The 14,817-nt window shown below is 47.6% G+C and overlaps 1 protein-coding gene across 1 annotated transcript; it reads right to left on the bottom strand.

The window, feature by feature from the left end:
• Positions 1–4,374: 4,374 nt before the first annotated feature.
• Positions 4,375–13,296, bottom strand: DACT1 (dishevelled binding antagonist of beta catenin 1; the record flags this gene model as incomplete). Its single annotated transcript, XM_080345638.1, has 4 exons — positions 4,375–6,233; positions 8,688–8,843; positions 10,472–10,604; positions 12,952–13,296. 4 exons carry the CDS (start codon positions 13,294–13,296, stop codon positions 4,375–4,377), a joined length of 2,493 nt encoding a protein of 830 aa, XP_080201764.1.
• Between the last annotated feature and the right edge of the window lie 1,521 nt (positions 13,297–14,817).

The raw sequence follows: 14,817 nt of genomic DNA, 5'->3' as shown, positions 1-14,817 counted from the left end.
TAAAAGCCTTTGCTGCCCTTTGTGGATAAAAAAAGGATGCAGGTCCCTCAGGGATTGCTTTGCTGGCTGCCACCTGAAGAGCATCTAACCTTTCTCAGAGCCAGCAAACATAGATTTGGGATTAGTCAAGGCACAGGACGCTGTTGTGGAGAATCTGCTGTCAGTCCTTATCCAGGATGAATCCCAAGCCAGAAGAAAACTTCAAAGGGATGGACAGGTTCCCTCTGAAGCCCCAGGACAGGCAAAGCTGAAGAGTTGGGACCTACAGGCTCTCTGCTAGCAGAGGTTGTGCTATGGGAGGTCAAAAAGAGACCTGGGGAACTGGAGCTTGTCACTTGTCCCAGTAAGGCGCTTGCAGGACTTGGCCAGAAGGCTACAGCACCTCAGCAACTCACAATGCTGATAATGGCCTTGATCACTTAAAGAGCACTGAAAGAAACGAGGCACAGTCCCTCAGACAACTCTGTTTAGCCCAGTCCAGCTTACTGAAACACCTCCTCTTCCAGCCTCTCCTGGATGTACAGATGAATCAGGATCAGACCACCCCATTCACGGGACTCTCCATTGCCACCTTCTCTCAGACCCAGCTGTCCAAATCCTTGCACCACATGGAATTTTTCACGACAAGCGTGATATCCACAACAGGGGGCCCCACGCGGTCGGGACGTCTGGGCGCAACGCCAGGGCCTCTGTCTGACCCCATGCACACCAAACACAGCTCAATTCACAATCCACTGACCCACAGCTGGTGGCTGGGGTTGGGGAGCAGAAGGCAGACCCAAAAAAAGCCTGCTGGAAGGCAGACAGCCCCTACAGAACCATAGAATCACCCCTTTCAGCTGACAGCGCCTCACAGCTCGCATGATGCTGATTCCCTGCACTGGGAGAGACGGCAATTTAGAGATGCCCAGCCACAATATTTCATACGAATCACAAGGAATCCAGCTAAAGGGGTCTGCTCTTGTGCTTTATGTTAAGCATATGCTCCTGTACTTTCTTGCACTCGAGTTATATATGGAGCACAGGTGTAACTAATCCCAAACCTCCCCGCCACAGCCTGCCCCCACCTTGAAACAGGCCCCAGTGCACTGAGGGCAAATGTTGCCACCTCAAAATTCCACAGACTACCATAAACACTGGGGATAATTAAAATGTGAACATTATGAAAAATACACTGGCAAGGACTCAAGGTTGTGGAGCTGGAAAGCCAGGTAGCTTAAAGAAGTGCCAGATATGCAACTGGTCTCCAAGACTAGCAGATGTTTTTCAACCTAACGTTGCAAAAACTTACTAACTTACATGTGTTTCCCAAATCAGAACCAGAAAAGAGAATGCATGCTGTGTATTGGGACCATATCGAGTACATTTCCAGAACTGTAAGGTCTTTAATTTACAAAAAAAAAAAAAAAAAGAAAGAAAGGGAGGAGGTGGGATGTAGAGAGAAGAAAAAATGGGCTTGTTTAAAGGATTCTGGATGTGTACCTAAATCTTGTAAGAAAAGGAAAATTCCTTCCCCAAACTGAAAAGACTTGGATGCAATTAAGATGGAGATAGCATCAGCCCATTTCCCCATCTGGTATTAAGCTATTCAACAGGAATACGGAAGAATACGGTGGTCGCAGATGATACAGTCTTAATGATATTTAGGTGGTTATTTCCTTTTTACACAATTATCACAAAAGAAACTATTCGGCAGATAATTTTTGAAAGCCAGCCTCCCCTGCCTGGTATGAGACAACTTGCTGTAGCACCACAATTAAAAACTCACCATCCCAAAGCCACTCGTTGGTTTGTCCTCCCACCAGCAGCTCCACTACAGCCAGAGAGACAGAGTGCATGTCTGAAGATCCTCTCTGCTACTCTCCTGCACCTTTGAGGAGATTTACAGGGATTTGCATGTGTTTTTCTCACTCAAAGAGAGATTATGTGGAATGATTAAGAGATATTCTAGTAAAGAAACTACTAGCTTCGACAAGCTTCTTGACATTCCCTTTGTTTGAAGTAACACACATCAGTTATTAATGGGAATGCATTAAACTGCTGCTTAGCCTTAGTAGTGCCATGTTTAATAATGAATATTACTTCTCTCCCCTCTCTCCAGTGGCATTGACCAGTAATTTCTGGATGAATCATTCTACATATATATATATATATATATATATGTGCCTTTCCATGAGTAAAGCAATGGGAGAGTTATGACCAGATAAGGCACATTAGAGCTTTTCCTGTATCATGGGAGATAGAAGTGCAGGGATCCTCTGGGTCAGTGAATCCAGACCCTTGTGACCATACTGCAAGAATTCTTACAGAAATTGACATTCCCCTATTAAGTAAAGGAAAAAACAAAAAAAGCGAGAGACATTTTATAGGTAGGTATTTTCTACACTGCAGCTTAAAAAACCAAAACTGCCGCTTAGGAAAAATGTTACTACTGTCTCAGAAGCTGCTCCCAGAGACATTTAATTCTGTGTGGATCTCTCCTTCTTACATTTGCAATGCAAGGAAACCTGAGAAAAAAACCCTGTTCTGCCTTTCAGGTGGGTGATGACAGCAGGAAGGACACAGAGAAGCCACAAAGGAAGGTGTCTGCTCAGCAGATCTTGCTATGGAATGGACAGGCTGCACACATATCCCTGAAATTCATACCAGTCACAGCATCCACGGCAGGTGTGCGTCCACCACTTCAGGGATGCCAGAGCAGAAGATGAACCTGCAGAAACCAGCTCATCCCCTGGTTTTGCTCCATCAGACATGCATAGACCACAAACCTCCAGCCTTCCCACCAGGCAGCTCCAAAGCTGTTGCTGCAAAGGGAAGCAGTGCTGCCTATAGTGAGCTCCTGTCTCCTTTGCTGGCAGAGACTCACCTCCAGTCCTATGGGAAGAAAGAGGCTGAGAACAGAGACCAGTGGGTGACACAACTGTCACTTCTTTCCATAACCTTCATCAGCATTGCGATACAGTCAGCTACCATACCTAACGAGGGCACCAGGGACAGCAGGTCTATGGTCACCTCTACCCAGCCCAGCTCCCAGAGCACACAGCTTTTGGGTATTCATTTACTGGACATTTTACAGGGACACTTGTTGCGTTACACAAATCTATTTGGTTACAGAAAACTACCATCTGCCCCCATGTTGTACCAAGCAAAGTCTGCAAGAACCTTGACAGCAAGGAGGATTAATATTACATTTCCATCTGTTCCGCAACATGAGCTGCCCATAAGCAACAACCTGAAGATGTCTCTGAGCTCCTAAACCCCAGCTTGCCCTTAAAAAAAATGCAAGTTATGGGAAGAACAAGAGGAGCCACGACAATCCAGTTCCCTCAAAACACAAGTCATATCCACAGCAACATTTTAAACTTGCTCCAGTTCCTGCATGGCTAAATGCAGGGAACATTAATAGGTCACATCAAAGAGACATCTAGGTGGTGACAATGCCAATATAAAACCGTTCACTGGGTGTCCACCAATGTAACAAACTTTTTAAAAGTATTAAAACAGACTGTTTATTACAGCATATGATGTGTTATATTAATTTACACAATGATATATATATATAAAAACAACCATTGATGATGTACAGTAAATTGGACATCAACAGGAATATTAAAACTACTGATACTCATGCACGTGACATGCATATGTTTTTCTTTTCCAAAAGAAGTTTTACACAATATACTGAAGTTACTAAGCCTTACTGCTCCAACAGTTTACTCTGAACATCACCGCCATCCGCAGTGGGACTCCCAGGAGCTGGGAGCAGAGCGCTCTCCAGAGAAGGCGACTTAACTTTGGAGACAGATAGAACAGGAGCCCTTTCCTGGTGGGGGAAGGCTGGGGGAGGACAGGGGTGAGTTTCAAGAAGAGAATCATCAAGAAAAGAAAGAAACACAGGCCAGACTGCCAGGAGAAAGAAGTTCAAGATGTGGCAACGGGAGCAGCAGAAAGGGACGACGAAAAACACGAACACCACCCACACTCCCCCACCCTTATTCCCTAAAAACTTATGACTCTAAGCTGTCAATAGCCTCTATAAGACCCAGAGTTGGAAAAACTAGGCAAGGATGATCCATTTCCAGAAACATTAGCCTTTTTTCATAGCCTTCTGATACCACACACTGGAGGCTGCTCACCACTGAAATGGCAGTGTTATGCTTGTTTTTTGTGGTTTTTTTAATGAGTATAATGGTCTTTTATTTCCACATAAAAGGCACTAGTATCCACCCAAGTTCTGAAGACAAGTGACATAATTTACCTTAAGTTTTAAATATTTGTATAAAAACAACAACAAAAAAAAATCTGTGGAAATATGTACACAAAAGCACCTTGCTTCCGAAAGCAGAAGCAGATACATTCCACCAAGTCACCTCACTAGACCGTTGTCATGAGCTTCAAGGAGCCCGACCGAAAGCGGAGGATTTTCTTCTTGAGGTTATGGGAGGCTTTGATTTTGACAAAGGCCTTCGCCGCATTTTCATGCAGCTCCGGTGCCGTCACCGTTTGGATGGGGAGTGTCTGGACAAACTGAGACCAAATAAGGCCCCCGCTCTCATCAGAGTCGCTGGTGGTCGTGCTCTCCCCTACAAACTCCACCTCGCTCAAGCTCGACTCGCTGTCTCCAAAGCAGTTCGTCGTGTAGTTGCTCTGCTCGTCCTCGCTCGTGTCCACCACGGTGGAGTGGAACAAGGACTCGCACTCCGCCGAGTACTCCGAGTCGCTGGCCACGTAGGCGTACGGGCTGACGTAGGGCAGCGGGACCTGCGAGTAGACCCCCACACCTTCCCGACGGTTCCTCCTCGCCCTCCGCAGGGCTTCCTCGTAGGAGATCTCCGCCGATGACTTCCACCGGCGGTAGTCGGCCCGCTTGTGTTTGGGCTTGGCCACCACAACCTCTCGGCCGTGCCCGTGGGATCGGACGGCGGATTTGTGCAGGCCAGCCTGCCGGCCCTGGAGACCTGACTCGGGCTGCAAGCCGCTGCCTCTCTTCCCCCGCGAGGAGGGTTTTTTCAGTTTCTTATTTGTATCCAACTCATCGGGAAAGCGGCACTTCTTGCCAACCGGCTTGGTTTTCTCCCGCAAGGTCTGTGAATTGTTTTCCAGACCGTTGGCGAGGTGGGGCCTGTGTTTCAGCGCGGAGCTTTTCAAAATCTTGACGTTTCGGGTGCCTTTGTGAAGTTTCACGCTTTGCTGCTGGGCCGGTATGTACTGGGCGTTCACCAGCAACCCATCATCCAGGCTTTGAGAGGAAGATCCCTCGCTTTTGAAATCCAGCGAGGGCCTCTCCTCAATGACAGGCGATGAGGAGCGAGCTGCCTGCAAGCCGCTCTTCAATAGGACTTTTTTGGGAGGTTGGCTGACCCTGTTCTCCGGCTGCAGCACCACGGGCTTCCCTGGGCTCTCTTTGGGAGATGCAGCAAAGACTTGGCCGCTCTCCTTGGGGACATCACCCACCGCAGCCACTGCATTGCGGCTGAGCTCCAGAGGTGCTGGTTTGACGCCCCTCGGCAGATGCTTGCTCTGAGTTTCGCTCGCCGCGCTGGGTGGGAAAGCCGCCGGCAAAGGTGCCTTCCTACTATCCAGCTGCTCACCTGCTGGCTCCCTCGGCCTCTGCTTTAATGGAGAGGGTGCCGCATGGTCCAGAGCGGTGGTCCCACCAGAAGGCAAGCATGCTTGCTTGGAGCTCTTTAGGTTCACAACGTTACCATGAGCCACCACCCCTGCAGGCTGCCTGACACACATGCTTCCATGCCTCAAGATCCCTTTGGAGGGATCAGCGTTGAGACTTGTCCTGGGTTTGTTAGTCCTTACCGCGTGAGTCTTTTTCTGAACCAGGCTTAAGATGTAACCGTCTATCCTCTTGCTGGTGGAAGGGCACGGAGCCGGCCAGGAGCCCTGCGGGAGAAAAGCGTTGGTGGATTTTCCCGAGTCCGTTTCAGATCCGGCGCAAACGTCGCTAATATCACAACCAAGCCTCTCCTCTTCTCGTTGGGGGTTTTCAGTCACGGGGAGAAGAAACATGGGACTCTGCACAGCTACGGCATGGAGTGGGCTGGGGTACCGGTAGACGTCGTTCCCATTTTTAGACACCAGATCACACTGGTACTTTGGATGTACATCTGCAACGACATCGAGGGAATTTGAGTGCGGTGTGGACAAAGAGCGACAGACAGAGCCTGCAGTCTGGTCCTCATGCTGGCCTTCCTTATTATAGTCCATCCAGCCTATGAGATCTGAAAGGCATTTTAGAAGAGTTTAGAGAGCCTGCCAGGGACAGTTCTGCTACGTTTTTCACGTGTTGTCAAGGACTCTGGTCCCATCTACACGTACGATGCAATGTCAATACAACAGCAGCGCTGTTCAAACAGGAGAAACCTTGCAACCAGGGATGCCGGTTAAGCAATATAAAGCAGCACTATTCTTAGGTGGGTCTCCCTATAACTGCATCTATGCAGGATTTGCCCCAATATGACTACATAGTTAAATAAAAATCACAGCCCTAAGGAGGACATTTATTTTGGTTCCAAACCTGTGCCTATGTTGCCTAAGAGCTTCCTATTTTACTCCCAAGCCACCCAGAAGTCCTTAAGGGTCTCTTCTGCTTATATGCTACACAGGCACCTCTAAAACTCACTGTGGGCCTCAACACGTATGAATTTCATATTTTACTTTGCTAAATCCAAAGGGAAACATAAAAAAATACAGGCAAGAGTCTGATTAATTTTTTTATCTTATTGACAAATTTCACTTCCAGATTTTTCCAAGCATATCTTGGGTAAAAAAAAAAAGCTAGATTTAATTTTGTTGTTGTTCTTATTATCATTGCTACTACTACTATCAACATAATTGTTTAATATAAAATAATGCTAATAACAAATGCTCCTTTTGAGCAATGAAGGGCTAAAGAATGAGAAACAAGCTCATCTTTCCACACAAGTACAAGGAGTGCAGGTCAATCCAGCTGACATCCTAGCCTTGGCTCTGCAAAGAGAGTTCTGTAAGAGAAATCCAGTGCGTTTCAAGATGCATGAGTCAGATTTAATGGCTCTTATTTAGGAGGTAAGCAACCTTAGGAGCAGGCCTTCAATCCAAGCACCTAAGATTATTATTTTCTTAAGCTTATGTTGCCCTTTTCTTGGGTAGGGGTACAATCTAAATGATCCTTCCAGCTCACTGTCAGTCCTGTTTCCTACCCTTGGGCTAGAAACTTCAGCCAGGGTACTCAAATTTGACTGCTCAGTGCCCATCACTTATCTATGGCTTATTTCCAAAGAGGTCTCATGAACGCTGATGAAATTAGCTGATAGAGATGATGTTCCTGTGGGAGCAGGAGAGGAAGAACAGGGAAGTTAGGAGCATGAACTTCCTCCAGATCACCTCACAGTTTTCCCATGTTTCCTAAACTCTATGTCAGAGTCAGGAAATTTTGCCAGAAAGACTTCTTTGAAGCACACCAGCTTGTGAAATTTCAGCTCTAAAAGTGAGACGGTATGATTAATGAGAGTTTTAGGGTTTCATGATGTATCCCAAAAAAAAAACAGCAATGCAATCTGCTGGTAATCCTTGTGTATGTTTTTCTTTTTATGTACGGCTGATGAATTTCACATATACCTTACAACAGGGGGCATTAAATTACCTCGAGCTGCTCAAAGGATAACTTAGAGGACTTCTCAGCATCTCACAATGAATGTATCCCAGGCTGTGTTTGCCCATTTCAGAGTTAGAAAAGCGTTAATTATTTTGTCCATGATTCACAACAAATCACTGTAAGTTAACCTTAAAGAGCAGAATGGAAATCGGAAATACTATTGTTAGAAGCAGCCTCCACAACCCAGAGTAAACTAAGGCTTTTGAATATGCAAGTTATAATGCTTGATCACAAAAGCCCTACTGAAGTATCTTTCCTGGACAACAGAGAGAAGCTGCCCTCCTGTTTAACCATCCCACACATTAAGGCTTACATCTTCAGCCTAGTGTCCAAGGGAATTCAAGAGCTCTCTGCCTAAGAGACAAAGTATTTTTTTCCCTGTTTGTGATGTCTGTTTGCCTATACTACACTAAAGCGGGACACACCTCAGCATGGTCACCTGGGGGCTGAGGACCATAAGAACTGACAAAATAACAGATGGACATGTACCCCGACCTCCTCAAACCTGTACCTAGCTCCTTAAAGGTGTTTAAAAGGTGTAGAGACAAGGTTCTTAAGGACATGGTTTAGTGCTAGAGTTAAGTTATGGTTGGACTGAATGATTTTGAAGGTGTCTTCCAACCAAAATGATTCTATGATTCTACTCTGTCACTTTAATGAAGACATGGCTGTTGAGGTATCTTTGATAATTACTATTTAATAAAAAAGATTCTCTAAAGGAAACCAAGAGAAATTAGCTGATTAATGTTTTTATGTGTGTAGGTACCACTGCCCTCTACTGGGTAGAGCAGCTGTCGTATTTTCACATGTTCTTTTCATGTGTTTCGAGTGACATATTCACATGTCAGGCTGGACCAGTGGAGGGCAAACAGTCCTTCCTTGTGACCCATGTATGTGACAGGCACTGGAATCTTTTCAGAGCATAATATGTCAAATGAAAGGAAGAAGGGTTAATCCAACCCGGATACTCCTGAGGCAGTATTTCCAAAGCCAAAGCCACCTCCTGGAGTACGATGTATTCGACCTGCTTTTACTATACCTGCAGATTTAGGGCGTCCATCTGAGATATTCAGTGTTGCCTCCAAAGGGCTGCAAAAGCAAGTGCTAGAATGGCAACTGGATAAACACTCACTGAAGACAGAGTTAGATGAATTGGAGAGCGATCCAGAAGCTCCATCACTCAGCTCATAAAATCCTATAAAAATAAGAGTTTGGATTTATATTAGTTATGACTACACAAAGTTACCATTTGTGTCCCTAGAAAAGCAGTCGAGCTCGTGTTTATGTTGGCTTACTCTATTGCAATTAGTTACGGGATTTTATTCAGTCACCCAAAAAACAGTGCACAATTTAGTAATATCCTTATTGCTATGAAGGATTCAGTTTAAAAGTGAAGTACTTAAAATTAAAAAAGCAGAACTTTACTTAGTGTATGAAATTTTGAACTTTTTTTTTTAACACTTACAGGGATTGGGGGTTTTAACCTTTACATGAGTTTTCAGATTCAGTGAGAAGGATCCAGGCTGTGTTTTGCAGTCCACTCATTTAATAGTATATTATACTTCCAAGACAGACTCTCCATCTACACTTAACTACAGATTTTTTTACCAAGTGTTTGGCCCAATGTTATCCATTATTTTCATTAAAGTTCTGGAGATAAATATGGTATTTATGGATGGCACAAAAGAAGGAAAATGGTAAATAATGTGCAGACACAGAAAATTTAATTTCCTGGTAAACTGGGTCTACTCAAGAAAAATATGACATACCATAATCAAAATTCAAATTGTACTCATAGGAATAAGGAATGCAGGGCATGTCTACAGAATGAGAACGCATCCTGGAAAACAATAATCCTGAAAAGGGCTTAGTCAGCATTGAAAAGCAGCTCAATCAAACTTAATGATATGGCAAAAAAAGCTAATGAGATTGTTGGATGTACAAAGAGACTAATGAGCAGTGGTAGGGAACTCACTTCAGCAGTCTATATAGTACTGGTAAGAAAGACATTGGAACAATGTGCCTATTCCTTGACTCCAGCACGCTTAAAACAAAAGCTGAAAAATTGGAAAGGGGCCATAAAGCTATTTAAGAGCTTGGAAAAATGCCTTAAAACAAATGACTTCATGAACTTGACCTGTTTAACTCATCAAAAAAAGTCAGCAATTACACTGTATTGCACCTCCAAGTGGAGAAAAAGCTGTGTACTAGAAAAGACCTTATTCTATGGGAGAAAAGCATCATAAAAAAAAGTGCTGGAACAAGACAAATTCCAGTTAGAAATTAGCAATGGTTTTAACAATTGCAAGTTGGTGGATTTTCCACTCTTTAGTGCCTTCAGAAAAAGTCTGGATGCCTCTAGGAAAGGTTCCTGATAGTTAAATACCACTTACTGGCTTCAATACAGTTAGAATAGGATAAAATTCAATATATGGGGGATCAAATTGTTTGATTTAATGTTCCCTTCTGGTTGTAAAATCAATTTTGACATCCTCCTCCTGCTGGTTGTGCTTCCTCTCACCATTTTTTCCTGCAGCCTCCTTCCTAATATGCAGAAGAACTAGAACTTTTTGAGCTAAATTGTGGGTGGCCTTGAAAAACAAAATGCCCCAAACACTAAAAATCTAATTAAGCTTGAAATCCTCCCCTGAATATGTTGTCTACAAACAATAACCTTTCCAGTGGTAGGTGAAATTTGCTAGTAGGCATTAATTATCAGAGTGTGAACATGCTATAGACATTTACTGCTGTAGTACTGCAACCTACAGCCAGTTTAATGCCAGATACCAAGGGAGGCTCCATTTCGCTGAATATTGACCTCACCTGAACTTGGACGGCTGTCTGTCTCAAGGTGTTCATCCGTCGTTTTTTCCACGTCCAGGCGGAGATCACTTATTTGCTTATCTAACTCCTGTAACTGATTTAGTAGGCCGGCGTCCCTCCTCCTCAAGCAGTTCTGGAAAATAGGAGGACAAACAAAAAATGATGCTCCTTCAGTGTGGCAGAAATGAAGGGGCTCCAAAGACAACCAGCCTTCTCCATCTGGTCATTGTGGAAATACCCTGCCAATACACTTTCATTCAAAAAAAAGAGAACAAAGCCCTGAAATTCCAGATAGATACTCTGGATAAATACTTAACTGAAGAATTATGCAGGCACTTCATTCCAGCCTCTTCCAGCCGGTTCTACATAAGGAGCACGCTCCATAATTTAGGAAGACCAACACACTACGTTGGCAGAGCGCAACTTTGCAGGGCCACAGCTGTAACAACAAAGCTGTATTGTACGGTATGGCCAAACCAGACCTGTGCACATGAAACGGGCCACTTCAGTGAAAGGACAGCTTTGCCAGTGTTATAGGGGATGTTCACCATCTCAGCATCGTTAGCCAAAGATCACATCTGTTCACACAATGGGACGAAACAGTTCTGCCAACAAGTGCCTGTAATGTGGGACCCGCCTTGTTCTGCTGCACATTATGTGCTTATAGTTTACCATATAGACAGTGAGATTCCCAGGGCTGGGATCACAGCCCTTTTATTAGTTTTGCAGTGTGGCAAGAAGGAAGACCAATTCTTCCTCTTCCCCCATTATAATGGTATAAAATTGCTGTGAGATGAATTTTAAGGCTATTTATGAAGGTAATTTGATGGTATAAAATGAGAAGTAAGAAATGATTTTGTAAGGCACTCATTAACCCACGGTCATCGCAATCAGTTTCGCTGTGTGTATTATAATGTTGCTTATCCATCATCTGTTCAGCTTCATACCCTTTAATTGTTCTGGCTTTGGGGAAAGTGAGGGAGGCAGGAGGAAGGTTTATCTCTCTTTTTTTTAGTGCATCATTTGATGAGTGCCCAGCGGTGCTCTGCTATGCTCATTGCAAAAAGTTTCGATGCTCAGAACTGGACTAGTTCTAAACCCATTAAATCCAGGACAATCTTTCCTCCGGGGTGGGCCAGTCCTCGGGCAAAGGGAAAGCAAATGCTAATAGTATTAGGGAGGATGTTTGAAGATGTGTTGGCATTTAACACCATCCTTGGAGAACCAAAGGGGTGATCACAGGTCTTCTCCCAAATTTCTGATGGAAGCAGGGAGCTGGCTGCCAGCCAGGCTGGCAGAGGTGATGTGTTCAAGCAGTAACGAAGTGAACCACCGATTGCCACCAGTGTCCCCCCTCCCCCAGCAAGCACCGCATCTGGTTCCAATCTGCAATGTCAAGTGCACAAATTAAAGTGCTACCACAAATCCACCCCCGCCCCCCCTTTTTTTTTGAGTAATGACTCCTTGGTCCTTCACTACAGCTCTTTAGCAGCCAGTCCCTTCTCAGCAGCAAAATCATTTCTCTTTTAAAGAAGGAAATAATCCTAAATTAGCTGCGTTAAAAGGCTAACAAGGAAAAAAGGAAGAAAAAAAAAAAAGAGAGGTTGAGGAAAAGAAGAAATCAGGCAAATAAATTACATAGTCCAACTTCTCCCTGGGTGAAAGCAAATGCTGAGCCGTGCACAAAGACCGCCAGGCACAGCTGTACGCTATTTTCATTGAAAAATGATCTGCTGCTTCATGCCGCCCTCCATCTCTTCCCACACCAGCTACATAGCGCGTCTTTCAACAAAAGCATCCCTTATTTTAAGGGGCCTGATCCTGCACTCGTTGCCTCCTCTCGGGGTAGCGACCCAGGAGCTCGCTCCCAACTTCCATTCAAGGCAACGGCAGCGCCTCTTTTGCCTTGAATGGAAGTTGGACCGCCGGCCTGGCTCGGGAAACCGACGGGGAACTGTGCAGCCACGAGCAAAACGCCGGTAAAGTCCCATCGCCACCGACTTGTCACCCACGGAGTCTCCGTCCCCGGCAGTCGCTGCTCCCTCGCCTGAGGGCTGGGGACGCTGTGCCGGCGTGACAGCGGCGCGGGCATGTACCCCTGGGGACCGCGGCCGCCCCCGGCACCTTCCTCGCCCCTCCGCGGGTCACACCGCCCCGAGGGGACCGCGGCAGGCGCGCATCCCCCGGCGACACACGCCCGCATTCCCGGCGACACACTCTCGCATCCCCCGGTGACACACGCCCCCATTCCCGGCGACACACTCCCGCATCCCCGGTGACACGCTCCCGCATCCACCGGTGGCATACTCCCGCATCCCCGGCGACACGCTCCCGCATCCCCCCGGCGACACACGCCCGCATCCACCGGTGACACACTCCCGCGTCCCGGGCAACAGACGCCCGCATCCACCCGTGACACACTCCTGCATCCCCGGCGACACATTCCCGCATGCCCGGCGCCCCCCGCCGCCCCCGCTCACCAGCTGCCTCCGCAGGAGGAGGATGTTCTCCTCCAGGAACTTCTCCTCCAGGCTGCGCGGCGGCGGTTGTCCCTCTCCCGGCGGCTCCCCGCGGCCACCCTGCGCCCCGAGCCCCGCTCCCGCCGGCCGCCGCAGCAGGAGGCTCTTCACCAGCAGCTCCTGCCGCTGCCTCAGGTACTCCAGCTCGCCTAGCCCGGCCAGCGTGGCCTCCAGCCGCTCCCGGGTGCGCTGCCGTTCCGCCTCCGCTTCGCCCTTCTCCCGCCAGCGCGCATCGGGCTCCCGCGGCCCCCCCGCCTGCCCCGGCCCCGCCGCCGCGGTGGCGGCTGCCGCGGGGTTCGCCTTCATCGCCGGGGAGGGGGGCGGCCGCCGCTGACAGGCCCTGCCCGCGGGGGGCCAAGCGCTGCCGAGCGCCGCCGAGCGCCGCGCTGCCGCCGCCGCCGCCGGTCGCGAATGGGCCGCGGGGCGCCCGGCTCCCTCCCCGGCTGCCGCCGCCCCGCGCCCGCCCACCGCCGCCCCGCGCCCGCCTCCCTTCCCTCCTTCCCTCCCTCCTTCCCTCCACGCCCGGTCGCCCTCCTCCTCCTTCTCCTTCTCCTTCTTCTCCCACCCCGCGTCTCCATCGTCCCCCGCCGCCGCGCCTGGCGGGGTGTGGGAAGGTGGGGTACGCGGGCGTGGTACCCACTGACCTCTCCAAAAACTCCAGCGATGACCTCTGGAGCCCCCGCACGGTGTAGTCACGGGATGTCAGCAACACGTTGTGGTGCCATGCAGCTTATACAGCCGGATACATCTGAAACAGGAGCATAAATGATGCAGCTAGGGACAAAACATCCTGGCATGAGGGTGTAAGGACCTTCCAAGCTCATTCAGTGCCACCTCTGCCATGAGCAGGGACATCTTCACCAGCTCAGGTTGCTCAGAGCCCCGTCCAGCCTGGCCTGGGATGTCTCCAGGGATGGTTCATCCACCACCTTTCTGGCCAACCTGGGCCAGGCTCTCACCACCCTCAGGGGCAACAGTTTCTTCCTCATGTCTAGTCTGAATCTCCCCTCCTTCCGTTTAAAAGGAAAAGGAGTGGGCAGAGAAAGGTGGGAAGCAGAGGAGAACATGGCAGTCCTTACACCAGGGTGCTGACCATGGCGTAGGCACAAGGATCAAAGTACCAGCGAGGTATTGCTTCAAAGCCAGCTTGAGTCAACTAGCCAAGAAAGCCATAATGAAGGGAACTTTATAACAGCATGTAGACTAATTGCAGCGAGGGATCTGCAATTAGGTTTTCAATGGGCACACAGTAGAAATAGGGAGGGGTGGAAATGCAGATGCCAAAGAAAAAGGGAAAATGTTAGTATCAAAATAGAGCAAAAACTGAGTTGCACACATTTGGTCGGGGGTGGAGGAGAATGGAAGAGGAAGAAGAAAGCATTGAGGGAGCCCTTCACAATATGGGGTTTGTTTAGAAAGATGTGAGCCTGCCATACAGCCGCTCTCACGGACAGTATAAGCATAATGAAATGTCCTTTCTTGCTCTCCCTCTGTTCCTCCAAAGATTATGAGTGTTTGTGATACTGAAAGGTCTCAGATGAAATTCGTCTCCCCACTCCCATCCTGTTTGCAGCAGACAATACCTTGCAGTGTGGCATACACCTACTTCATCTGTTGTAGGTGCTGGTCCTTGTTCCAAGAGCCTGTATTGATATTATTTCAGTGTCATTTTAAATCAGTGTAAAATGCTTTCTAAAAAGGAGACCCATTTTCCTCCTGCAGTTTATACAAAGCCTGCTCCCTCCTAAATGCTGGGCCAAATATAAATGAGGCCACACGCATCAGCTCAGAGGATGGTCGAAGCTAAAACTAGCTCCATTTCTTTTT

This window comes from Nesoenas mayeri, assembly GCF_963082525.1.
Source record: "Nesoenas mayeri genome assembly, chromosome: 5".
Taxonomy (NCBI): domain Eukaryota; kingdom Metazoa; phylum Chordata; class Aves; order Columbiformes; family Columbidae; genus Nesoenas; species Nesoenas mayeri.
Note: the sequence above shows the minus strand (reverse complement) of the source record. Positions and strands in the feature narration are given on the sequence as shown.